The sequence below is a fragment of the Mchenga conophoros genome, linkage group LG23 (genome assembly GCF_057382185.1).
Source record: "Mchenga conophoros isolate Kocher_MC1m ecotype Shallow Benthic linkage group LG23, M_conophoros_male_GT1.1, whole genome shotgun sequence".
NCBI classification, from domain to species: domain Eukaryota; kingdom Metazoa; phylum Chordata; class Actinopteri; order Cichliformes; family Cichlidae; genus Mchenga; species Mchenga conophoros.
Window position 1 is genome coordinate 5,208,099 of NC_140547.1, and position 20,461 is coordinate 5,228,559.

The window sequence follows — 20,461 nt, forward strand, 5'->3', positions numbered from 1 at the left end:
CCTCGGGCCTTTCAGCAGAGGTTTGTGCTCAACAAGTATCAAAGAAAACGGAGGAAATTCTTGAATGAAAAGCTGAAAACTGAAACACTAAAAGCCCCCCTCCTCTTCCTCAAACTCGCTGACAGTCATAGAAACAGAGAAAGGGTTAGTTCCCTGAGCACGGCTAAGCCTAGTACAAATGATGCCAGTGTAAGGCCTGCTGTAGTGCTGAAGAGATAAGCCACTGATACCAAATGTTGAGGATGAGACTGAGTCCAAAAAGTGGAGACTAATAGACATTTATTGGCTAAGCCAAAGGAAGGTGGCAAAAGCATGATTCAGACATATCCGAACGTCCGTGTGATTTAGGATGAAGTTTGCAAAACCCGTGTTAACACAACACCGTTCTTGCTCCTGGTTAACAAAGTTGTACGCATTTCCCGCTCCCCGCCCCAAAACTAAACACGACATCCAGCTTTGCTTAATTTTCTAAACATGGGCTGAGCAGATCTACTAATTTGTGCTGCAGCTTAATGAGTGGACGTGACGCGAAGAAGACTGACGAGGAGGGTAATAGCAAAAGAAAGAGTGACACTGCACAAAGCTGCTGAAAACTAAAAAAAAAAGGGAGGAGAAAAAAAAGGTTTCAACAGTTGTGCAGTATTACAAATGCAATAGTGGTCTATCCTCTATCCTCTGATCCTGGCAAAGCAACAGTGAGAGCGTCTGGACGGGATGGAGGCTTTCTATGCTCTCTCTCATTTAATTACAACACAGAGCTGCAGGATTAGACAGGGGCCTGTGTTCACAGCCTTATACTGGCACTACCACTGAGCCACTTCCCTCCTCTCTTTCTCCAAATCTCTCGCCTTTCTGTTTTCTGGAATAATCTCCCATCTTCTTCTTTTTAATATCTTCTCCACTTGTCTTCTCTATCCTTTTCTCTTTCAGACTGTTTCTCTGATTAAATCTTTTCTTTGTTCAAGCTTTTGTCTTCTCTGTTCTCTTTTCCGACTAGTTCTGCAGTCACCATCCTCTTCTCGCTTCTCTCCCCCTCTAATCCTGCCATCCTGTTTTTGCCGGAATTTCATCTGCGATGCAGACACATCTTTATCTCTGTCTCAAACACATGTTTACTCTTGATTATAAAGAGACAACTGTGAATCCTTTAAGTGACAAAGTTGTGAGCGGGGCATGTGTTTGCTTGAAAATATTTGTGCATGTGTTGAAGTGTGCGAACGTGATGAAATGGAGAGTGTGAGCTGCGCGATAATATGTGTGTTGTTTTGAGGTGTTTGTGCCCTGGCGGTCTCTACAGACTACGATGGCACACTGCCTGGGCAAGCCTACACACACACACACACACACACACACACACACACACACACACACACACACACACACACACACACACACACACACACACACACACACACACACACACACACACCTCTATACAATCACCACCCCTCCACATGCACTCCACTCTTGATTAATGGAAATCCCATTTTTGTTTCCAGCAGCAGGGCTAATTAAACTGGTAGTTAAAACAGTGCTCATTAGCTCGCTACCACACAGCGTAGCGACCGAGCCCTCAAATGGCTGGTTGTAGATAGCTGAGTGATGCAGGGTGTCAGCAGAAGAGCCACAGAGAATACTACTCTTAGTGCTGACAACTGTATCCTAACACAGTCAGAGTGTACTGTATTCACAGTGGACTGATACTAATTAATATTCACTGAATAATACGTGTGCGCAGGTGGACGGATAAACAGTCGGCTTAACTTTCCCCGTCACAGGTGCGAGTAAACAAAGGCGCCGACGCGGGGCTACTGCTGCAGCACACAAACAGTAAAACAAATACGAAGCAATAACGGAGGGAAAAAAGAAAGAACAAGAAAACAAAATCGCCAAACAGTGACAAGAGATTATCTGAACTATTGTCCCTGCTGCACTTCATACACAGCTGCTGCCTGAGGTTGGGCTGAGGCCCAAATGGAAAAGCCAATTAGGGCTGTGGGTGTCACAAGCGGAGATGCTGATTTGAGTCATCTGAAGGATACAAAGTCATTCTTAAAAAAGATAAAGATCCTCAAAGAACAGTTGAATGAAAGACAACTGGATGATTTCAGCTTCTTGTATAATATACTGCAGTATATTTCTCTATATTTCTCTCTCTTGGTACTTTAAGACATCAGACACAACACTTTGTTGGGTCCACTTAAACAAACTGCAAATGTGAAATGTTAAAGTGACATCAGGGGTTAAATTTGACATGCAAAATATGGCCAAGAAATTAGAATTTTAGGCACGTTTTTAAAGATAAAAGACTTTTAATGGATGTTTGACCTTATTTGACCTTGAAGAAGAGGTCGGAGCTCTATATTTAGAATCCCGATAAATCATTCCCTATTTGCCTGTATGTTCTCGACATAAATACGGGCAATTAAAAAACAAAAAAAACATAAGAATGCATTCAAAACTTTTGGAGCTAATTACCTGAGGAATACTGTGAAATGGCTAAATCCACAGAGGAACTGTGGCCTGTTCTTTAAGATCAAACAAACTCTTGAAAGAAAAAGCCGTTTTTCTATTCTGCGTCCTCACTTTGCAGTAAAACAGGAGCAGAGAAGCGATTTCGGCTCTGACGTGTCTGTAAGAGAGGAGGCAAACCACTCACATTTCTTCGAGGGAAGGTCGTGAGGAGCTTGAATTCTTCAAAGGGGTATCCCTTGGAGGCCACAAAGTCAAAGAGAACCTGGAGCTTACAGCTGCCCAGGAAACGCCTTTCCAGAAACTCGCCACTTGGTGTGCGGATTCTCAGCTTGCTGATTTGCTCGCCTGACTCTTCATCGGGCTCTGGAGGCAGGGCCTGCTCCAATGACAAGCGGATTGCCTGAAACAAGAAAAGCCAGCGTTTTTGTTTTTGTCAGTTAAATGCATTAATGAATTTGAAAACACAGATTTGCATACAGGTGTTGGTGAGATGCAGCAGTCAGCACTGCTGCTGCAAGCGTTTATTTGCCTTCCCTTCATTTAAACAGCAAAGTCAGCCTGATTATTCCAGTGACTTCAGTAAAAATACGCATCTCGTTCTCTCTGTGTTTACAGTGAACTTAAACCGGAGTATCAACAGTAACGTTGGCAGCGATAAAGATGATGACACGCTTTCCAAGCATATATGAAAGGCAAGCCAAGAAGTTGCTCTCAGAGTCTTACTGCAGCACTATTATTTCACATTAATTAAACAATCTTCTTGCCCTAAGAATGTTATTAAATTAGCTGCCCTGTGTCTCACCCTGTTCCCTAAAGCCTGTTGTAGCTCAGAAGGTTGCCAAGTAGCATATCAGTATGCTAAGAGCAGCCAAGTGCTTCATTCTTTCATGCTGCCTTGCTGTTTGCTCTGTCACTCTCTGAAAAAAACTGTCAAATACCCCTGCAGATAGTGGAAAACCCTCACTAGTAAGAGGAAGATCTTTGAAGATCTTCTTCATGTGAAGCTATCACTTATTTTACAGATGCTAACGGGGTCTGCGCTAAAGGGCAGGGTTCATGAGTGACGACTGACCGTCATCTTCCACAGAAAAGCAAATCAAGCCTCCTGAGCTCCAAAAACCATGTTTCAACTGCTCCCTGGAGCCTTCGTCTCCTTTCTACTCCTACCCCTCACCTCCTCCTCCCCTGGCTTGTTGTTCCTGTTTGGCCAGCCGGGGAGCATATGCTGTGACAACACGCCCCGGCTTTATTTACACACCATAATGCAATTATATTTCATAAGAGTGTACAACAGTAGCTCATTAGCAGCTTCTGGTGTTGGGTGGGCAGGGTGGAGCGCGTGCTGCTCCGCCATCAGCTCCCTCAGGTACAAGAACTGAAGCTGACTGAGTTAAAGCTGTCCCTGGGGACAAAGCTAACACATACGCACACACAAATAACAGACAGGAGCGCATGAGGTGATGGACATACAAATGCAAACAGCTAGTCAACCACAGACACAAGCACAAACGCCCACGCGAGTTAGAGGTAGCGTCCCCAAAGCAACCACGAGGCACACGTCTGCTCGAGCTTCGGGCCCAGGAAGTGCCGCACAAATAATCGGGAGCATCTCTCCGTCCATTTACCTGCCTCTCCAGCTCCGCTCGGCTAACCACAGAAAGCAAACAGACGATGAGCAGGAGAAATAGGTGCACCTGACAGCCGCACAACTGTATGCTATGACCCCCTGACGGAGGTAAATAATAATGCCAGTCCACACAGGCGCATGAAACACACATGCCCTCCACCCCCTCCCGCCCCAACCCCCAGTTCACTGGCTCCCATATTCATCTCCCGTTTCTTCGCACAAAGGCATAAAATCACAGAGAAAGCATTCCCACTAGCATTGTTCCCTCTCCGGTGGTGACTGGTGTTTTTGGTGTGTCTGCAGTTTCTACTGTAAACTCAACCGAAAACTGTAAACAAGCACTAACAAACAAACAATAAATTATTCCAATTAAAACGGCTCACGTGGTAGGCAACGCCGCGCCTTCCTTAAGGAGACGGATAACTAAGTTGGCACCAGCACAGCGAGGAGTGATAGAAGAACCAGTTGCCGCCATAGACTGTTTAAATAAAGAGCAGCATGTGTGATGTAAATGCTAAAATCCAAGTTACTCGTTTCAAACGCGCTCAAGTCCAAAATTCTCTTTTAATTCAACCGAATTATGAGCTGCTGTTGTGGAATAATAGCAAATTTGTTCGGTACGAATTAACTAGTAACTAACTGACACTTTTTTGGCTACCTAGGTTTGCTGTATAATCAGTTTTCACATGTTTGTCTCCAGTTAGGAGAAGAATTCACAACTAGTAATAGTGATTAAATAAAAGGAAAGCGAATTCCCAGTTTTGTTTGTTTGTTAATTTGGTTTTTGTAGTGTATTTGAACCGACGTCCATCAGAACTACTGGTACACAAAACAGGATCACGTTATGATAAAGTTATCCTCTAACAGTTTGGGAAACTTAAGTTGCCATTGTCTCGGTACACCAGCTGCTGCTGCTTCTCATATTTATGGATATCTAGACAGTAGCACAGCACAGCGCGTCAGCACAGGAGACGCCATGGAAACCTTTGAGCTCGAGCAGAGAAAATTAATATAAGTAGGAAACACAACGCCATCCCGGCTATTGTTGTCGAAAATACACAAGCATGTATGCACTGTTTGATTCGTGGACTACAGTGATATAATTAAGAAGGCCAGGTTCAGGGCTCTTTTGTTGTCGTCTGTTTAACTTAAGTGACAAATCATTTGAGCAAGACGGGTCACCCAATACCTCTCGCTGCCCTCGGGCTCTGACCTGCAGAGCAAACAGCAATCAGCGAGGACTACACTGTATTACAATAGACAATCACGACGCTGGTGCCATCCTCACCGACAATTATTGTTTTCCTGTGTGCGTGACATTGTGTCCGCCGCGTGTGTGTGCGCTTGCCCCGTCTTTGCAGACAATAATTGTTTTCCAGAGAATATGTGTGTTTACTTAGGTGTATGTTTGTGCATAGGTCTGTGTACATGAATTGCCTCTTTTATTCACTCGGGTTTGAATATGAGGCTGTGTGCTATATCAGCATAAAAAAAGCTAACCAGGACAATAACTGTGTACACTGAAGGTGACATTAATGGGGATCGGCCTTGCTGTAATTAGGATATTTAATTTCTCTGAAATGGCTGTGTGCTTGTATACTGACACAACACAGGCTTCACTGACTGGCAGATTCCACCAAAACCACAATTTAATTGAGTTACTATTGAGTAAGCAGAAAAGGGACATAAACAACAGCACAATGGTACAGCCCTGCTAAATCATACTACTAGTGCGTTAGCTAATAGTAGATTTTCATGTGATCATTTTGAAATGTGCTCGAGTCCAAAATTCTCTTTTAATTCAACCGAATTATGAGCTGCTGTTGTGGAATAATAGCAAACTTGTTCGGTACGAATTAACTAGTAACTAACTGACACTTTTGGCTACCTATGTTTGCTGTATAATTAGTATAATTATGGCTGTCGTACTCACCTCCTTCTCCTCCTCCTGCTCCTTTCTCATCTGTTCCAAGCGAAACTGTTCGGCCTCTTCTCTCTCCTGGGCTTCTCTCTGAAAAAACCCCCCAAAAACATAAACAAATCATTAATTGGATTCATTTCTGTTACTTTGCTTTGACAAACTAACTGACTGATCAACAAAAACTTTGTTCTAGACACGCAAGTTGTAGTCTGCACAAGCACAGCATAATTTAAAGTTAAAATGAGCTGCTCTGTACACACACTGGCTCATTATGATCTCACTGAACAACAATAAGGCATTTCTTATTATTTACGACACCTCAACTAAACCGAGTAACACAGTAGGAGTAGATTGTACTCTAAACCTGATGTTTGAGGTTCATTTTGATTTTAATACTATGCTTCAAAAACAACACTTAAGAACTGACAGTGATACACAAAGATAACTGGTGCACTTGTGGTCAGAAGTTTACGTACACTCATCAGGGGCATGAACGGATTTGAACTATCCTTTTTCCAGGCTGGAATGACTGTACGCTGTACATCTTTAATGCCTTTCGAAAGCAAGAACTGGGCACACGTTTGAACATACTTTGGATTATCTCTAATCCACACACGGTCAAATATATACATACATCCCCGATGATATTTAGTTAAATGTCTCTTAGCAAGTTGAAACTCGACCAGATGCTTTTAGTAGCCATCAACAAGCTCCTGGCATAATTCTGTCTTCTTGGCAGAACTACAGAGTTCATTTAAATTAGCCGGTTTGCTGGCACAGACCCGACTTTTAAGCATAGTTCACAAATTTTGAATAGGGCTGAGGTCAGGGCTTTGAGTACATCCTACCAGAAGCTTAATCGGCCATTTCTAAACAACTGCCAAGATCACTAGAGGAGTTTAAACACCTGTATATAAATACAAGTTTTTACTTTCTCATGGTCTGGAAGCATCACTAGGATCACTGTCCACAGTTTGTAGCTGCACATATGGACAACCCAGCTGTATTATGACGCAAACCTTTATGGTCAGACAAGAAAAAGACTGACTATTCCACCAAAATAGCAAGAGGTATGTTTGGATGAATAAAGCTGAGGCTTAAACCTAAGAACTGTATCAACTATCAAGCATGGTGATGGTAGCATTCTGCTCTGGGGCTGTTTTGCTACCAGTGGTACTGCTACACTGTAAAAAGTGGATGGAACAATGAAGGAAGAGTACTACCTCCAAATTCTTCAACTTCACCTCAAATCAACAGCTGCACAGTTCAAACTGGGAAGCAATTGGGTGTTCCAGTAGGACAATGATCCCTGGTTTTGAAACGGATAAAACAGGCTAACATTAAGCTGCTAGGATGGCTTTTGCAAAGCCCCGATCTCAACCCTATTTAAAATTCGTGGACTAAAAGGTGGGGCTTGGCTGTACCAAGAAAACCAACCAACTTAAATGAACTTCTTCAATTCTGCTAAGAAGGGTGGTCAAATATCCATCCATAACTGTGCCAAAAGTTTGTTTTTTAGTGTCTGGTCAAAGTTGCTAGTGGACATGGTGTATATATTTGAGCCTATATATACACAGACATTTTACCCCATGTGGATTAGAGAAAATACAAATTAAATTCAAAGTTGTGCACCCAGTTCTTGTTTGTGAAAGTCACTACAGATGTATGCTGTGCCATCATTCTACCCTGGAAGAGGACCAACTCGTAGGAATCATTAAAAGCACAAACCTACATGACATTCATGCCCATGATAAGTGTGCGTCAACTTCTGATCACAACTGCATTATTCTGAAAGTACCTTCTTACGATCAGCCTCTAAAGACAGACGATAGGCCTCGTCCTGTTCTCTCTTCACCATCTCCCTTGCCTCGCGCTCGTCCTGAGTGGAGAGAGGGGAAGAAAGAAAGTCGGTCCCATTAACTAGCAGCATAATAAAGGATACACGAGGACAAAACATCTAAGCAGAAGTGCCGGCTGTGGAAGCTAGCAGCAGAAAACAGCATGTCAAGTGCGGCTACATACAAACACCAGGTATGAAAGAGTAGCAACAGAAGGGAATTCATTCTGACTGGGCTGTCATTTACCAGACCCCGAGCCCCTTTTATGTTTCCTCATCTCAGTTTCACCCTCCCTTTTTCTTTTATTCACGCTGCCTCTCTTCCTGTTTGTACAGAGGGAAAGGGACAGGCGGCCTTTCTCTTTCTACCTGCTGTGGCTACAAAGTGTTTTATAAAGACTGGGACTAAATACAAGTGTCCATTGTGTTAACAGCGCACAGCCATTAGTTTTCTATTTTCTGAAGGCCCACGCTGTGTGTCAGCCCGGATATGGCAAAGTAAGCTTATTGTGATGATCAGAGGGCTACTGTGAAACCAGGCAGCGGCTAAGCAAAATGACAGTGTGTATTGTTGCACTGAATTGGAAAATGCAAATATACATTTGTGCTTTTGGGCTACATAATAGATGAACTTTGAAAGGAAACTGTAAAAGAATGGCACAGAGGGACAAAAGCATCAAAAGTGGCTACTTTCAATAGATTGCCCCCGAGTCACGCAAACAAGTCGCACAGTAGTTCATGTTTGATATTCATTTTTACATTCATTTGACCTGCTGTTGAATGTTTTCAAACACTTTGAATAACCTAAAGTGAGGAGGCATGAAGGGAAATGTTTATCTGACATGCTCAAACACCATGTGATTTTCAGGGCCTTAACTTTGGAGGAAAAAAGAAACAGATTTTCCACAACTATATCTTGGCTACTGTTCAAGTTGGCAAGACGTGTGCCGTCTTTTAGTCGTGATGATACACTTGGTGTTCAGAAAAGCAAGCTGTCACATATTTAATGTTTGCTCACAAATAACAACTAGTGAAAGACGCTTTATATGGCGGTTTTTGGGTTGGGTTTTTTTGCAATTTAATTTTGGAACCAAGTGGCTGAGCTCTACTTGCCAGAGGGCAAATTTTATATCCAATTATTTCCTTTTGGACCGCAATATCAGCCTTTATGCGCACTGTCACTTAACAAACAGAGGGCCCTGGCTTAAATCAGATCCTTTCTGTGGACACTAGTTCACCTAACCATGAAACTCGACTCAAATGTATACTCTTTTTATATAAAACTCTTCAACCAAATCAGCACAAACTGCACAATGGTTAGTTTTTGGCTAGTTTTCCTATGAAATCCATGCTTAATGACCCGAAAACGACCTTTAAAAAACAACAACCCTGAAATGCTGACAGATGTAGACCACAAAATTGCATCGAGTAGTCATTTGATTACTAACTACTAAGCTAAAACACAGAAAACCATACAAATGACTGGCGAGTCAGTACGGCTGGTAGAAATCACAATGTGGCCTTCCAGCTGCTCCGATTCCAGACTGACACAAAAGTCGCTGTCAAAGAGGAATGTCTGGGTGTCTGTGTTCATGTCTGAGTTTGTCTTTGGAAAGGAGAAAAATGGAAGAAGAAGGACGAGACACAGGGAAAGAATCATATACACCAGCACCCAAAAGCAGGTACCGTGAAAATGAGGTTTGTCAGTGAAAATCTTGAGGTTGATGGTACTAATAATGAATAAATAGTCATATATTACTTCATTTTTATAGTGTTTAATTTTGGTAATAGTACTATTCTTTTGGCACACACACATACACACACACACACAACCACACACACACACACACACAGAGCACCGGCACTAATCCTGTAAAAGAAAAGAACCCCAGGATCCAACACTTTATGTACAAACTCTGAATATTTCTTGTTTTAAATCCTATCATTAATGATTATTTGACGAGCGACTAAGAGTGACAAATCCACAACAAAGCCAGAGCATTACAGACGTTATAACAACACAGAGAGAGTAGCTGTCACTCAGCAGGGCACAGCTCACCTGAGCAAGTCTGACCCTCAGGGTGTGTGTGAAACTCAACTCATTCCTCAGCCATGATTCCCATAACTGAGATGCTATGACTCCCACAATAGCGCTGCGAATTGCTAAAAAGGCTGTTTGGTTGACTTAACATAATGGCTGAACCTAACACAGCTTGACATCTGTCATCTATAGATACAGTAGTCAAAAAAGAGGCACAGTGTAGTCAGGGCTGACAAAAATCCGTGGAAAACGCGCATAAAAGTGGAAAGGGCAGCTACGAAAGATTTCACACAACCAAAACTTCTGCGACATACTAAGAGACTAAACACCAGTGCTGATTAAATTACTCTAAAGCTTAGTAATGTGTTATTGTTTTTTATTAATCTGAACAAGTCAGCTTCAAGTCACACAGGTCAGTTTTCAATTATAGACTTAACCATAGTAATATTCACATATCCTTTACAACAGTTACCATGGCACTCACATGGTTTGGGAATGTCTAAACTAAGCTATGAGGACCATTAAGTTAAAAGTAACTACAGTGTTTTTCATGTCAAAAGGAGTTGAGTGAACATATGAGATGATAGTTAATAAATTAGTTAAGTTCGTTGTAAGTGACTGATGCATTGTCTCATATTGTTAAGATTCGTGGGAAGGACACAAAATGCTAGCTCCACCTTATCATTTCTATGGAAGGAATGTTTTAATCATGTTTTAGTTACATTTTCTCTTTGGGTAAAAGGAGGTCAACAGATACGTTAGCAGTAGCCAGACTCTAGTTGATAACTAAAGGGGATGAAATGGCTGAATGGTTCTCGAGTCATTATAACAAAAGCCATATTTTAACAGTGCCTTCTGATGTGCTCTGACATGTTGCAATTTATTGCACAATGTTAAAAGTTGGTCCAGTTACTGGAGCCACTGAGATTAGCCAACTAAAATAAGATTAATGGTAGAAGTTCAATTCAATTTTATTTATACAGCGCCAAATCACAACAACAGTCGCCTCAAGGCCCTTTTTATTGTAAGGTAGACCCTACAATAATACATACAGAGAAAAACCCAACAATCATATGACCCTCTATGAGCAAGCACTTTGGTGACAGTGGGAAGAAAAAAAACTCCCTTTTAACAGGAAGAAACCTCTGGCAGTCTGCAACTTATCCCAACCAATAAAGCACGGCTTTAGCTTGAAACGATGTCATTAATGTCAAAAGCGTGACTCTCACAAAAAACTGTACATTTGAGAATTCGGTTGGTATACTTGGAAGTGCTCCCCAGGCCACAGTACCTCCTTTAAATAAAAATATGAAGTCATCTATATACAGTGGAAACTATAGATAGTAGCAAACTGGTTAGTTTAGTCAACAGCAGTTTTGTACAACTTTCCTAGCTACTGTTAAACAGCATTACAAGGAAACACGAGCATATGTTTCCATTTGAAAGAGCAAATGGTCCATAATGAACCAAGTAGTTATTGAAAGAACAAAGAAATAAAGTCTTTTCTCCATCTTTAAGGATCAGAGGCTGATGTTTTTGTTTCCTGCGAACAGACTGTCTGATTCCGCTCAAGCTTTACCTCGTCTTTAATGTCCTCTTGCTGTTGTGCTGTGAAGATCTCCATTGCTCCCATTAACCTCATCATCAGCTCATCCACTGTTGTATTGCCTGAATTAGAAAAGAAAATCAGGGCAATAAAAGAGTTTGTTTTCATGATAATTACAGAAAACAGAGTTAATTGTACGATGAATAAAATGAGAATTACCTTGAATAACATTTAGAACTTCATTGGATGTGCGTTTCCCCATGACTATGAGGAGCAGGGGGAACTGGTCTGTCGTGTATGTCCGTATGGTCTGTGTCACCACACTGCCAAAGTGCCTCGTACACATAGTGAGTAGTCTGGAAGACAAAGAAATTTATCTAATTCACTTTCCCCCCCCAATTTATTTACTTTACCTGCTTGTTCCTTTGGTAATAAGCATATATTTAAGCCTGCAATAAAAACAATTTTAAAGAGCGATAAAGTATTCGTGCACATATTTTCACTGGGAGGTGCGTGCTTTTCAGATTGCAGCACAAAAGAGAAATACACACAACTTGTGGCATTAAAGACTTTAAAACCAATTCTGCATTTTCTTATTCCATCAGGGCGACATGCTATCTCAATTGGAACCACAGATGAATTAGTATTCCTCACCAGACACCCAGAATTGATAGGGCAAGAGAGGATTTCTTATTCCATTACAAAGACAGAACTTTTTAAATTAACATTTCAGAGAGGGAAAAGGGTAGCAGGCAGTCGGAGCCCCGCCAAGCTCCCTGTAAATGTCATAATATTAATGAATTGCTATAGACTGAATGCAAATATAGATGAGCTTTTTCTCCTGCCTTTTAATAAGATCTACTTTAATAACTGCCTGGTAAAATAGAGAGGTAATGGAATGGATGGCGGGACAGCGGGTCAGAGGAAGAAGATAGATAGAGCGGATGCTGTCTGAGAGGGGGTGTAACTCATTAAAAGATGAAGCCAAAGCTGCGGGAGCTACTTGCAGACTTTCCAAACGGTGAAATCGAGTACTTCCAGTCAATAGGACAATAGCAGTAGTAGTAATAATCATGCCAAAACCAGCTAAAGTGTGGACGTTGGACTGAAAGATGAATGAAATGAGCTTTGGAATACAATGCAGACAAAAACTTTTTCCAAATGTTGAACTTTGTGTGACCCACACCTTGCAATGAAAAACGTGGGTACCCTAAATCTTAGATCATTTTGTTCTGACATTTGTCCCTGTTCAGACCTCAACCCAGCCACAATATAACAAAAGCTCACAGGGAAACTCTAACCTGTAATGAAAGGCCAGGGAACAATAGACACTAACTTGAAGGGTAACCCAATCTTAAACCTCTAATCAAGCACAGGCTAACCTGCTTTGGTTTCTAACTCTAAACTAAGGAAGTCAGTTCAGCACAATGATGATCATAATCACAACAACATAAAAACAGCACAATCTCAAAACACAACTTACATGTACTTTGTAACCACTATCGTTTAGGGTAAGACGGACACCGAAACTAGGAAACAGGAAGAACTACGAAGCCCTTATGGAATTAGGTAAAGAAGAATAAGTATGGCCACAACACTTAATGTCAGGAGGAAGTCACTCCAGGAAATGAGCTGCACAGTTCGGCCTGTCTCATCTAGCCCTAATATAACATAGTAACCTGCGGCCTTTAAAAACCTTTATGGCTAACTAAATGCAGAAGAAACACCTGCATGGAATTTGCAACTACCATTAAATGCTTCGGTGGCTAATGTGACTGACAGATTCTAATTTGTTGCCCATCCCAGCTTATTTTCTCACTGCGGATCCCGACAGCTATAACAGTAAATGTTTTCCTGGACTGTCAGCTTGCACTTCTTCAAATCAAACTGATGCACTATGATGCGAGTAGACCGGTTAGACCTGGCGTCTGCTCCACTGAGCAGCTGATGAGTCAGGGTAGTACAGTAGCACTGCAGGGAATATTTTTGCCAGCCACCAGTACGTGTGCAGTATGGGAACCGGATGCTCCGATAGCTCACTGTGTCATACACACTTTGTTTCAGAGTGAACATGGACATGTTTTGATTTGAAAATGACATTTTGTTCTCCCACCAAACGAGTTATGTTTTCAGGGAAGACTATGTCAAGAGAAGAAGTCGAGTGTACAGAACAGGTTCGCACAACGGTCTGTTCCTGCCTTGAGCAGTTAAGACACAAGTTTACACTTAAAGGCTAGTAAATATGAAATTTGTAAGAAAAATTGTTTCTGTATGTTTCTGTTCTGTGTCCTGTGTACTGTTTGTTTGTATATGTGTCTTTTTGGCTGCTGTTACAACCAAATTTCCCCTTGTGGGACAATTAAAGGATTATTCTTTTTTATTTTATTCTCTAATAAGATCGCCTGTATTGCTATAGACCAAACGGGTAATCACATTAGACTGCCAGGTCTGTATAATGTTTAAAACACTAAATCTAGTGTCAACATAAGGTCACCTTAGTGCATATTCTTACACTGTAATGTATTATGAGAATGCGCACACAACACAAATAATCGACTTTCAATGTGTTTATTTACTTACATGTGCAATGACAGTATACTGCCTCGGCGATATATCAGATTCATTTCCCACGAGTGACAATTACACTGGCATCCAATCAGCAGCACTGCATTTATGCATAATTAATCATTTAACTGGTAGGCCTGTGAGAATAGATTAAGCTAAGCAACAGGCACATTCCAATATCAGCAGGTTTATCACTCGCTCACAGACACACACAAATGCACGCACACATAATCAGGATACCTTTCTAACAGCTTGTGTGACTGATGCCAATCACCAGTCACTTTAGATCAGCTAAAGAGCGTGAGAATGCCGAGCAGCAGTTGGATGTGTGAGCGAGTTAGTGCGCACATGTGCATGCATGCGTTAGCAGCAAAGCTGCGACTAGCTGTGTGTGATGAAAAGCTCCAGATGTTGCCTCCTTTTTAACGTGCAATAAAAAGGCCCAGCTGGGGCAAAAAGCAAAGGAGGCCAATGGGAGAGAAAGGAGTGCGGAATGAGGAAAGGAGGGAGTTTCCTTAAAAGAAATAATGGAGAGCTGAGGTCAGGGTGCGAGTCTTTCTCAATGACTGCTACCAGAGGGCAGGCTTAACTCTGGAGGTTCAGGGTAGAGTGAGAGAGCTGAGGTAGCTGATTAAATAGAAGAGAAATAAAGAAATATCAGAAAGGAAACAAGTAAAATATGTAGTATTAAAGATGAAGGGAAGGATGAAATACATGAAGCATTCCTTGTTTACAATGTGAAACAAAGGTTCAAATTTACCTAAACCTGTCCTCTGTTCAACACTTGAACCTGCAAGAGATCTAATAGTCTGTTAAAAATATATATCTCACTCACTGAACCAATGTAATAAACAGGTGTTGTTGTAAAATACCAACACAGGGTGCTGGAGCTAAGCTAGGACTTTCAGGATAAATTGGAGAGATAGAGATGTTTGGACTCCAACGGAGTCCTTCATCTCCCACTGACCCTCTATTCAGACAGTTTGGTCAAGATTGCCCAATCAGGGGCCTCACCGTGCAAACACAACGCCTTTTGTTAGCATGCAACCTCCAAGCTTCAAAAAGAGAATGAGGCTGAAGAGAGAATGAGAAGAAAGAGATACAGAGTACGAGTAATGGAGTGAAAGATGAATGCCAGCAATTACGGATGTGTCAAACCGATTTTTAAACACTGTTCATTTGCCAGATAGGATTCCACCTACACTAGCATTTCTGGATTATTATCTAAACGCTACCCAAAATATGCAGGATTCACTCTCTAAAGTCCAAGATTTTCTTGCTTCACACACAAAAAAAAAATACAACAGCAGGATGAAGGCACGACTGAAAACTAAATTTACTTTCTCTAAGAAAACTATTCAGAACAATAATGCGGGGACAAGATAGTAGCATGCAACAGACTGCTTCCCAACCAGAGGACTCTGACAGCTCACAAAGCCCTCAGCTCATGATCAAGCTTCTCTCCCGCTGAAATACATTCAATATCCTCTTTATTAGATACACCTCAGTATTTATGCAGACAGTCGGCTCCTGCGGACAGTAAGTCACATATAAATAAAACATAAGGATTAAGGATGCAGTCAGGGCTTAAAGGTTCTCTTATTGCATTACTAAACTTTACAGCTGGCTAAAGCAATTCTAAATACAGCATGATTCTGATAGACTACCGGATCTCCAGAGAATTAATTCAGTGTTTAAAACCTTAGTTTTTTTTTTTTTTATTACCGTTTAGCCATCATACTCACTGACCAAACTGTTTTCTCCCCTAGCTATAGCATCACAGTCAGATTTGGCAACCAGAAAACACAGCCAGATTTAGCTTTGCAACAGAATTCACGAGTAGCTGCAGTTTCTACAATTTAAATATTTGATCCGACAACTCAAACATCGCAAGATGAGCTTAAACCTTTATTTACACAAATGAATTACGCAAAAATGGACTCATTAAACAATAGGATTCTTGGAATAAGATACGTCTTCAATCGCACTCCAAGCGTGCTGGTTGACTAACATTGTACCTGGATTTGTTAGCTTCTTTAGTGACATCCCATGCCCATGTGATGAAGTTCTGGCTCAGGTAAGAGACGATAGAGTCAGCGCACATCATTTGGGAGCAGAAGACGTTGCTGAGAACACTGTCATCATTGTGGAGGTAGATAGCCAGCAGCTTTCTCTGTGGAGAGAAACAGTTTGAAAATCAGAGTGGGAGCAAACTGCACCTCTTACTGTGCTAGGACATTTGGTAAGGCAAAGGGTCACTGCAGCTGATCCTTTATTTTTGTCTTCAATCAGTTGTTCAGTGGCTAATAGGTGGAACCAAACACCAAAGTATACAGTTGACTTTGTGGAAGAAGTTTGACTAGCTAAAACTCATCACTCCCCAATATAATAAATGTCATATCTGTGATCGGTGCTGCTCTGTCAGCCATGCACTAGGCGTCTCATTATTGGAGAGACATGTCCATATTACATGAACATAACATGACCACCGGCAGAGAGGACTGGGCGCAGAGCTAGCAGGACTTCTAAAGACCACGGTAGGACCACAACTGGCAAAAAAGCAAATACCACGCAAAATAAAATGGAGAGCGGTGTAAATAAAACTTTGCTTGGAGGCGACAAAGATATGGAGAAAACAAAACAGACAAATCACTCTATTTATTTTACACCAAATGCCAGCAGCCTGTTCAGGTTAGTAGCGGCAGGGCCAGACAATATTGACGAAGCTCCAAATCCAAGGATATTGACACCATCATATAAGCCTGGTAGATTCTCCCTACTGACAATCTAATTAAAAAACAAACACACCCACAAACATAAAAGGTTCCAGGGGACAATGTTGGAAATAATGCTCTTTAAATTACATGTCACTTCTCTTGCTATAAAAGAACAAATAAGAAAAACTCGCACTCTCTGCTTAGTTCATTTTTACCCACGGCTGTGAAAGGGGAGTTAAGGGGTCTGTTCCTCGGGAACAGTAATCTAGGCTACGTGCGCCAAAAAGCGAAAAATCTACACAGGGCGTAAAACGTGAGGAGAAGGGAAAGAAGAAGTTGTGCTATACTGTGGCCTGTGTAGAATAGGAATGGGAGAGCACTGCTGTGTTTGCTCAACGATTAGTGCTTTAGAATAATCTCCAGGGCTCCTAGAGAGAAGGAGCTGGGGACTCATTCACTAGGCCGATTCAACAGCCTGAAAAGATTAAACACTCATGCTGAGAAGACAAGCAAATTCAGTCTTGAGAGAGGAATGAGTGTGAGGAGAGGGAGAGTTTTACAGCGTGAAAAAAAACCAACAAAAAAACAAAACCCCGATACACACTCGAACGCCGACGTCCCCGACACACACGCACAGATGCGCAAACTTAACTCCGCTGCCCGCGAGTAACGGGACTCATGCTCGCACACATGCATGCTCAATTAGAGCAAGTGTAAAGACTAATCAAAGTGGGCATTTTGGCAAACTGAACTCCTTCATCTTAGTTAAACTGTCCGTACCCCTCTGTTCCCTCTCCGCTTTCAACTCAGATCTTTTGTATTGCCTGTCTTAGCGGGGAGGAGCAAATCCCTCAGTTCAGCTAAATTACTAGGTCCAACCTGAGCTAGATAGTGACCCCATAGCCCTTCCTCACACCTGTTCACCTAAAGCTAAGCTTGCTTTGAGGCTGTGAGAGAAACAAAAGAGTTCACACACTGTAGAATAGCGTTGCGCTTCATTTGCTGTTTAATCAGTGCACCTCTTTCTTGGAAGACGGCCCAGCAGAAAGTTTGAAAATATGAAATATGTGCGTCTATAAATATGAAAAAAAGCATGTGTTCTCGTAATGAGGCGGTCCTTTGAATGAGGCACTTTTTAACCATCGTTTTAAAACAAAAACATTTTTTTTTATCATAAAACATGCAGGTCTTTTGTTTCACTTTTCCTTTTTAATTAATTGCTCCACTTGCCTTTTTTTTTTCTTTTAGGGATGCGGATTACCATGTGTGAATATGAAGAGCAGGTTTTTCTGTTTTATTTTTTAGTTGTTTGAAATAAAGGGATTATTTATTTCAGATTCTTGAGATAAAAGTGCATGTATGCAAAAAGAAAAAAAAATTCTGATAAAACACAATGATGTTAATAATAAAACCCATTTACTGTTAGAAATCACCTGAAAAGGGGTGTAAGCGGATCAGGCTCATATCCCACTCCAAATCTGCCCGTATTATAAATGACCGATGACCAATTATAAGCACCTCAAGAATGCTGCTTCCTCTATTCATGTAGTACTCTAACTAAGCCAGTCACAGGAGTATTTATAGGTTTACATAAACTGGACTTCCAAAATGTTTTTTTAATAATGAGCAGCATCTCCTACCCTGGGATGTAAATAATATAATATGTGGTCTGGGCTGACAGATGAACACAATTTATTAATTTACTCAAGTTCTATTAAAGGTGGACTCGTCCTTCATTATGAGGATAAAAAGTGAATTTAACATGTGATCTGTCACATATTAAAAAGGCTTTATTTGCAGACTAATTTATATAATTTACACGTGGAGATAAAGAAGTTGTCAGCTCAGGCGACTGAAACTGCGAGCAACAGACACCAAGGTGTGTGCAGAGCGCTCTGTGATTTACGGACACTGTACAGTTATTACTTTCATTTTTAGTCCAGCTTCAATTCACCTTTTCTGCAAAAAGTGTCTGCACAGGGGTTAAAATAAAAAAAAGAAAATGTGCCTTTATGCCCAAACATTTATACTTTCAAAAACATTTAATATAGCCAGTTTACAGTTAGTTATTCATAAAGAGAAACAATCAAAAACAATGTCATCGGTTTCTGTCATGATCAGGTCGTCTCTATGGCTACGAAGGGAAGACCCAAATAGCCAAGTTTCTGTTGGTGAATGAAATAAACCAAGCAAGCTTGCAATATTACAGGCTGTGTCTGATATCACTCCAGAATTAGCTTCATGATTTTGCCCTTTTTAAACATGAATGAAGAGATACAACTTGCTGCTAAAAATCTCACGGCACACCCATAAACACAAAGTCTTAGTCCACATGAAGCCACAGTCTCTGGTGTTAGGGGCCTTTGCAGTCAAGGAGAAGATAACTTGTGCCACGATTCATCCATGTTACATTATTTTGCTACCATCAGAATTTTAGAGCAATAACAGAAATAAACGTGACACTGCCAATTTCTTTTGTTTGTTTGTTTTTATTTTATTTTAAGCCTCTTTAGGGAAACCGTGTAGTGGAACTGAAGTCGATCAACAGCTTTTAGTTTAATTAGGGCCCTTTTTCTGTGGATGACATTTTTGCAACATCAAGAAGAGGCTTAATCACAAATACAGCGTGTTGAACAAAGCCAGGAGAGACTAGTTAATGAGATACAGACATGTACAGATGAAAGGAAGGACAGAGAAATCCAGATGGTGATTGTTCTTTAGATGACCGGCTCAGTCTGGAAAAGCAAATACTTCAAATTGAAGAGCTCAAATGACCTACACGGTGGGAAAACTCATTGTGATCGATGGGCAGCCATGAGGCACATTTTAGAGTCTTTCCAAACAATTATGAAAGCACTGAAATAATATGAAGTCCGCAACTGAAGTTAAGTAGTTAAAGTCCACACTATAAGAATATGGACAAGTTTGAGTTTGCACACCACATTTAACGTTTAACTGTAATGGCCACACATGTATATCTAACTGTTCTGACACATGAGGGATGGAGCTGTCTTATGGTTATCCAAGCTCCTGATCATCGATGATTCTGATGGATTAAGAGAATGTAGAATAAATATATCAATATCTAAAACTTTACACTGATGTAGCCCCTAATCTATCCATTTACACCTGACAGTAATCATTTCAGGTGCAGTCAATAACTAATCAAAGCCACTTGTGATCAACATTTCACAAGCTGACAGAGATACATGTACATCTACGCGCCATATGCCATTCTGACTGACCGCTGCTTTTTCCTCTTGACTCTGCGAGGCTATTGCTGGGTTTTAAAGCAGATACTTGGCAGCGATAAATCCCTCAACTCCGCTCTTCAGCAAGGCTATGAATTTTGATGTGTCTTTGTGTGTGGCAGACATGAGAGCAGAGTGGAGAGCGAAAAAGCGTGGGGTTAGAGTGATTAACCAGTGCGTTGATGGGGATTTAGTGAGGATCGTGGTTAGTGATGGGTGGCCTATCTCTCTGTACGCTCTGACTAACCACTGATCCCCAAGAGGGTTCAGCTCAGCTCAGCAGCCCAAAGCATTTTCATTAAGGATGGATTGAGTCTATCTCAACATTCCCCCAACACACACCTTCAGAAACACTTCATCAAATGTAGTGTTTTGCTTAGTGATTAGCCTCTCCCAGGCTATGAGAGAGTGAGACTGATTCCTCTGTTTAAAAACCCCTTCAGTCAAACCTGCCCTACTCTAATATACCCTTAATGAAGTA

General features: G+C 41.2%; 1 protein-coding gene across 1 annotated transcript in view; it reads right to left on the reverse strand.

Moving 5' to 3' along the window:
* The window catches only part of faf1 (Fas (TNFRSF6) associated factor 1), a 62,453-nt gene that overhangs the window by 6,165 nt on the left and 35,827 nt on the right, over positions 1–20,461 (reverse strand). The window contains exons 13-18 of the mRNA XM_085264905.1: positions 16,031–16,185; positions 11,667–11,803; positions 11,481–11,569; positions 7,822–7,902; positions 6,036–6,113; positions 2,660–2,875 (exon numbers count right to left, since the gene is read on the reverse strand). Of these exons, the coding sequence (XP_085121031.1) occupies positions 2,660–2,875; positions 6,036–6,113; positions 7,822–7,902; positions 11,481–11,569; positions 11,667–11,803; positions 16,031–16,185 (756 nt within the window). The remainder of the gene's footprint in view (positions 1–2,659; positions 2,876–6,035; positions 6,114–7,821; positions 7,903–11,480; positions 11,570–11,666; positions 11,804–16,030; positions 16,186–20,461) is intronic.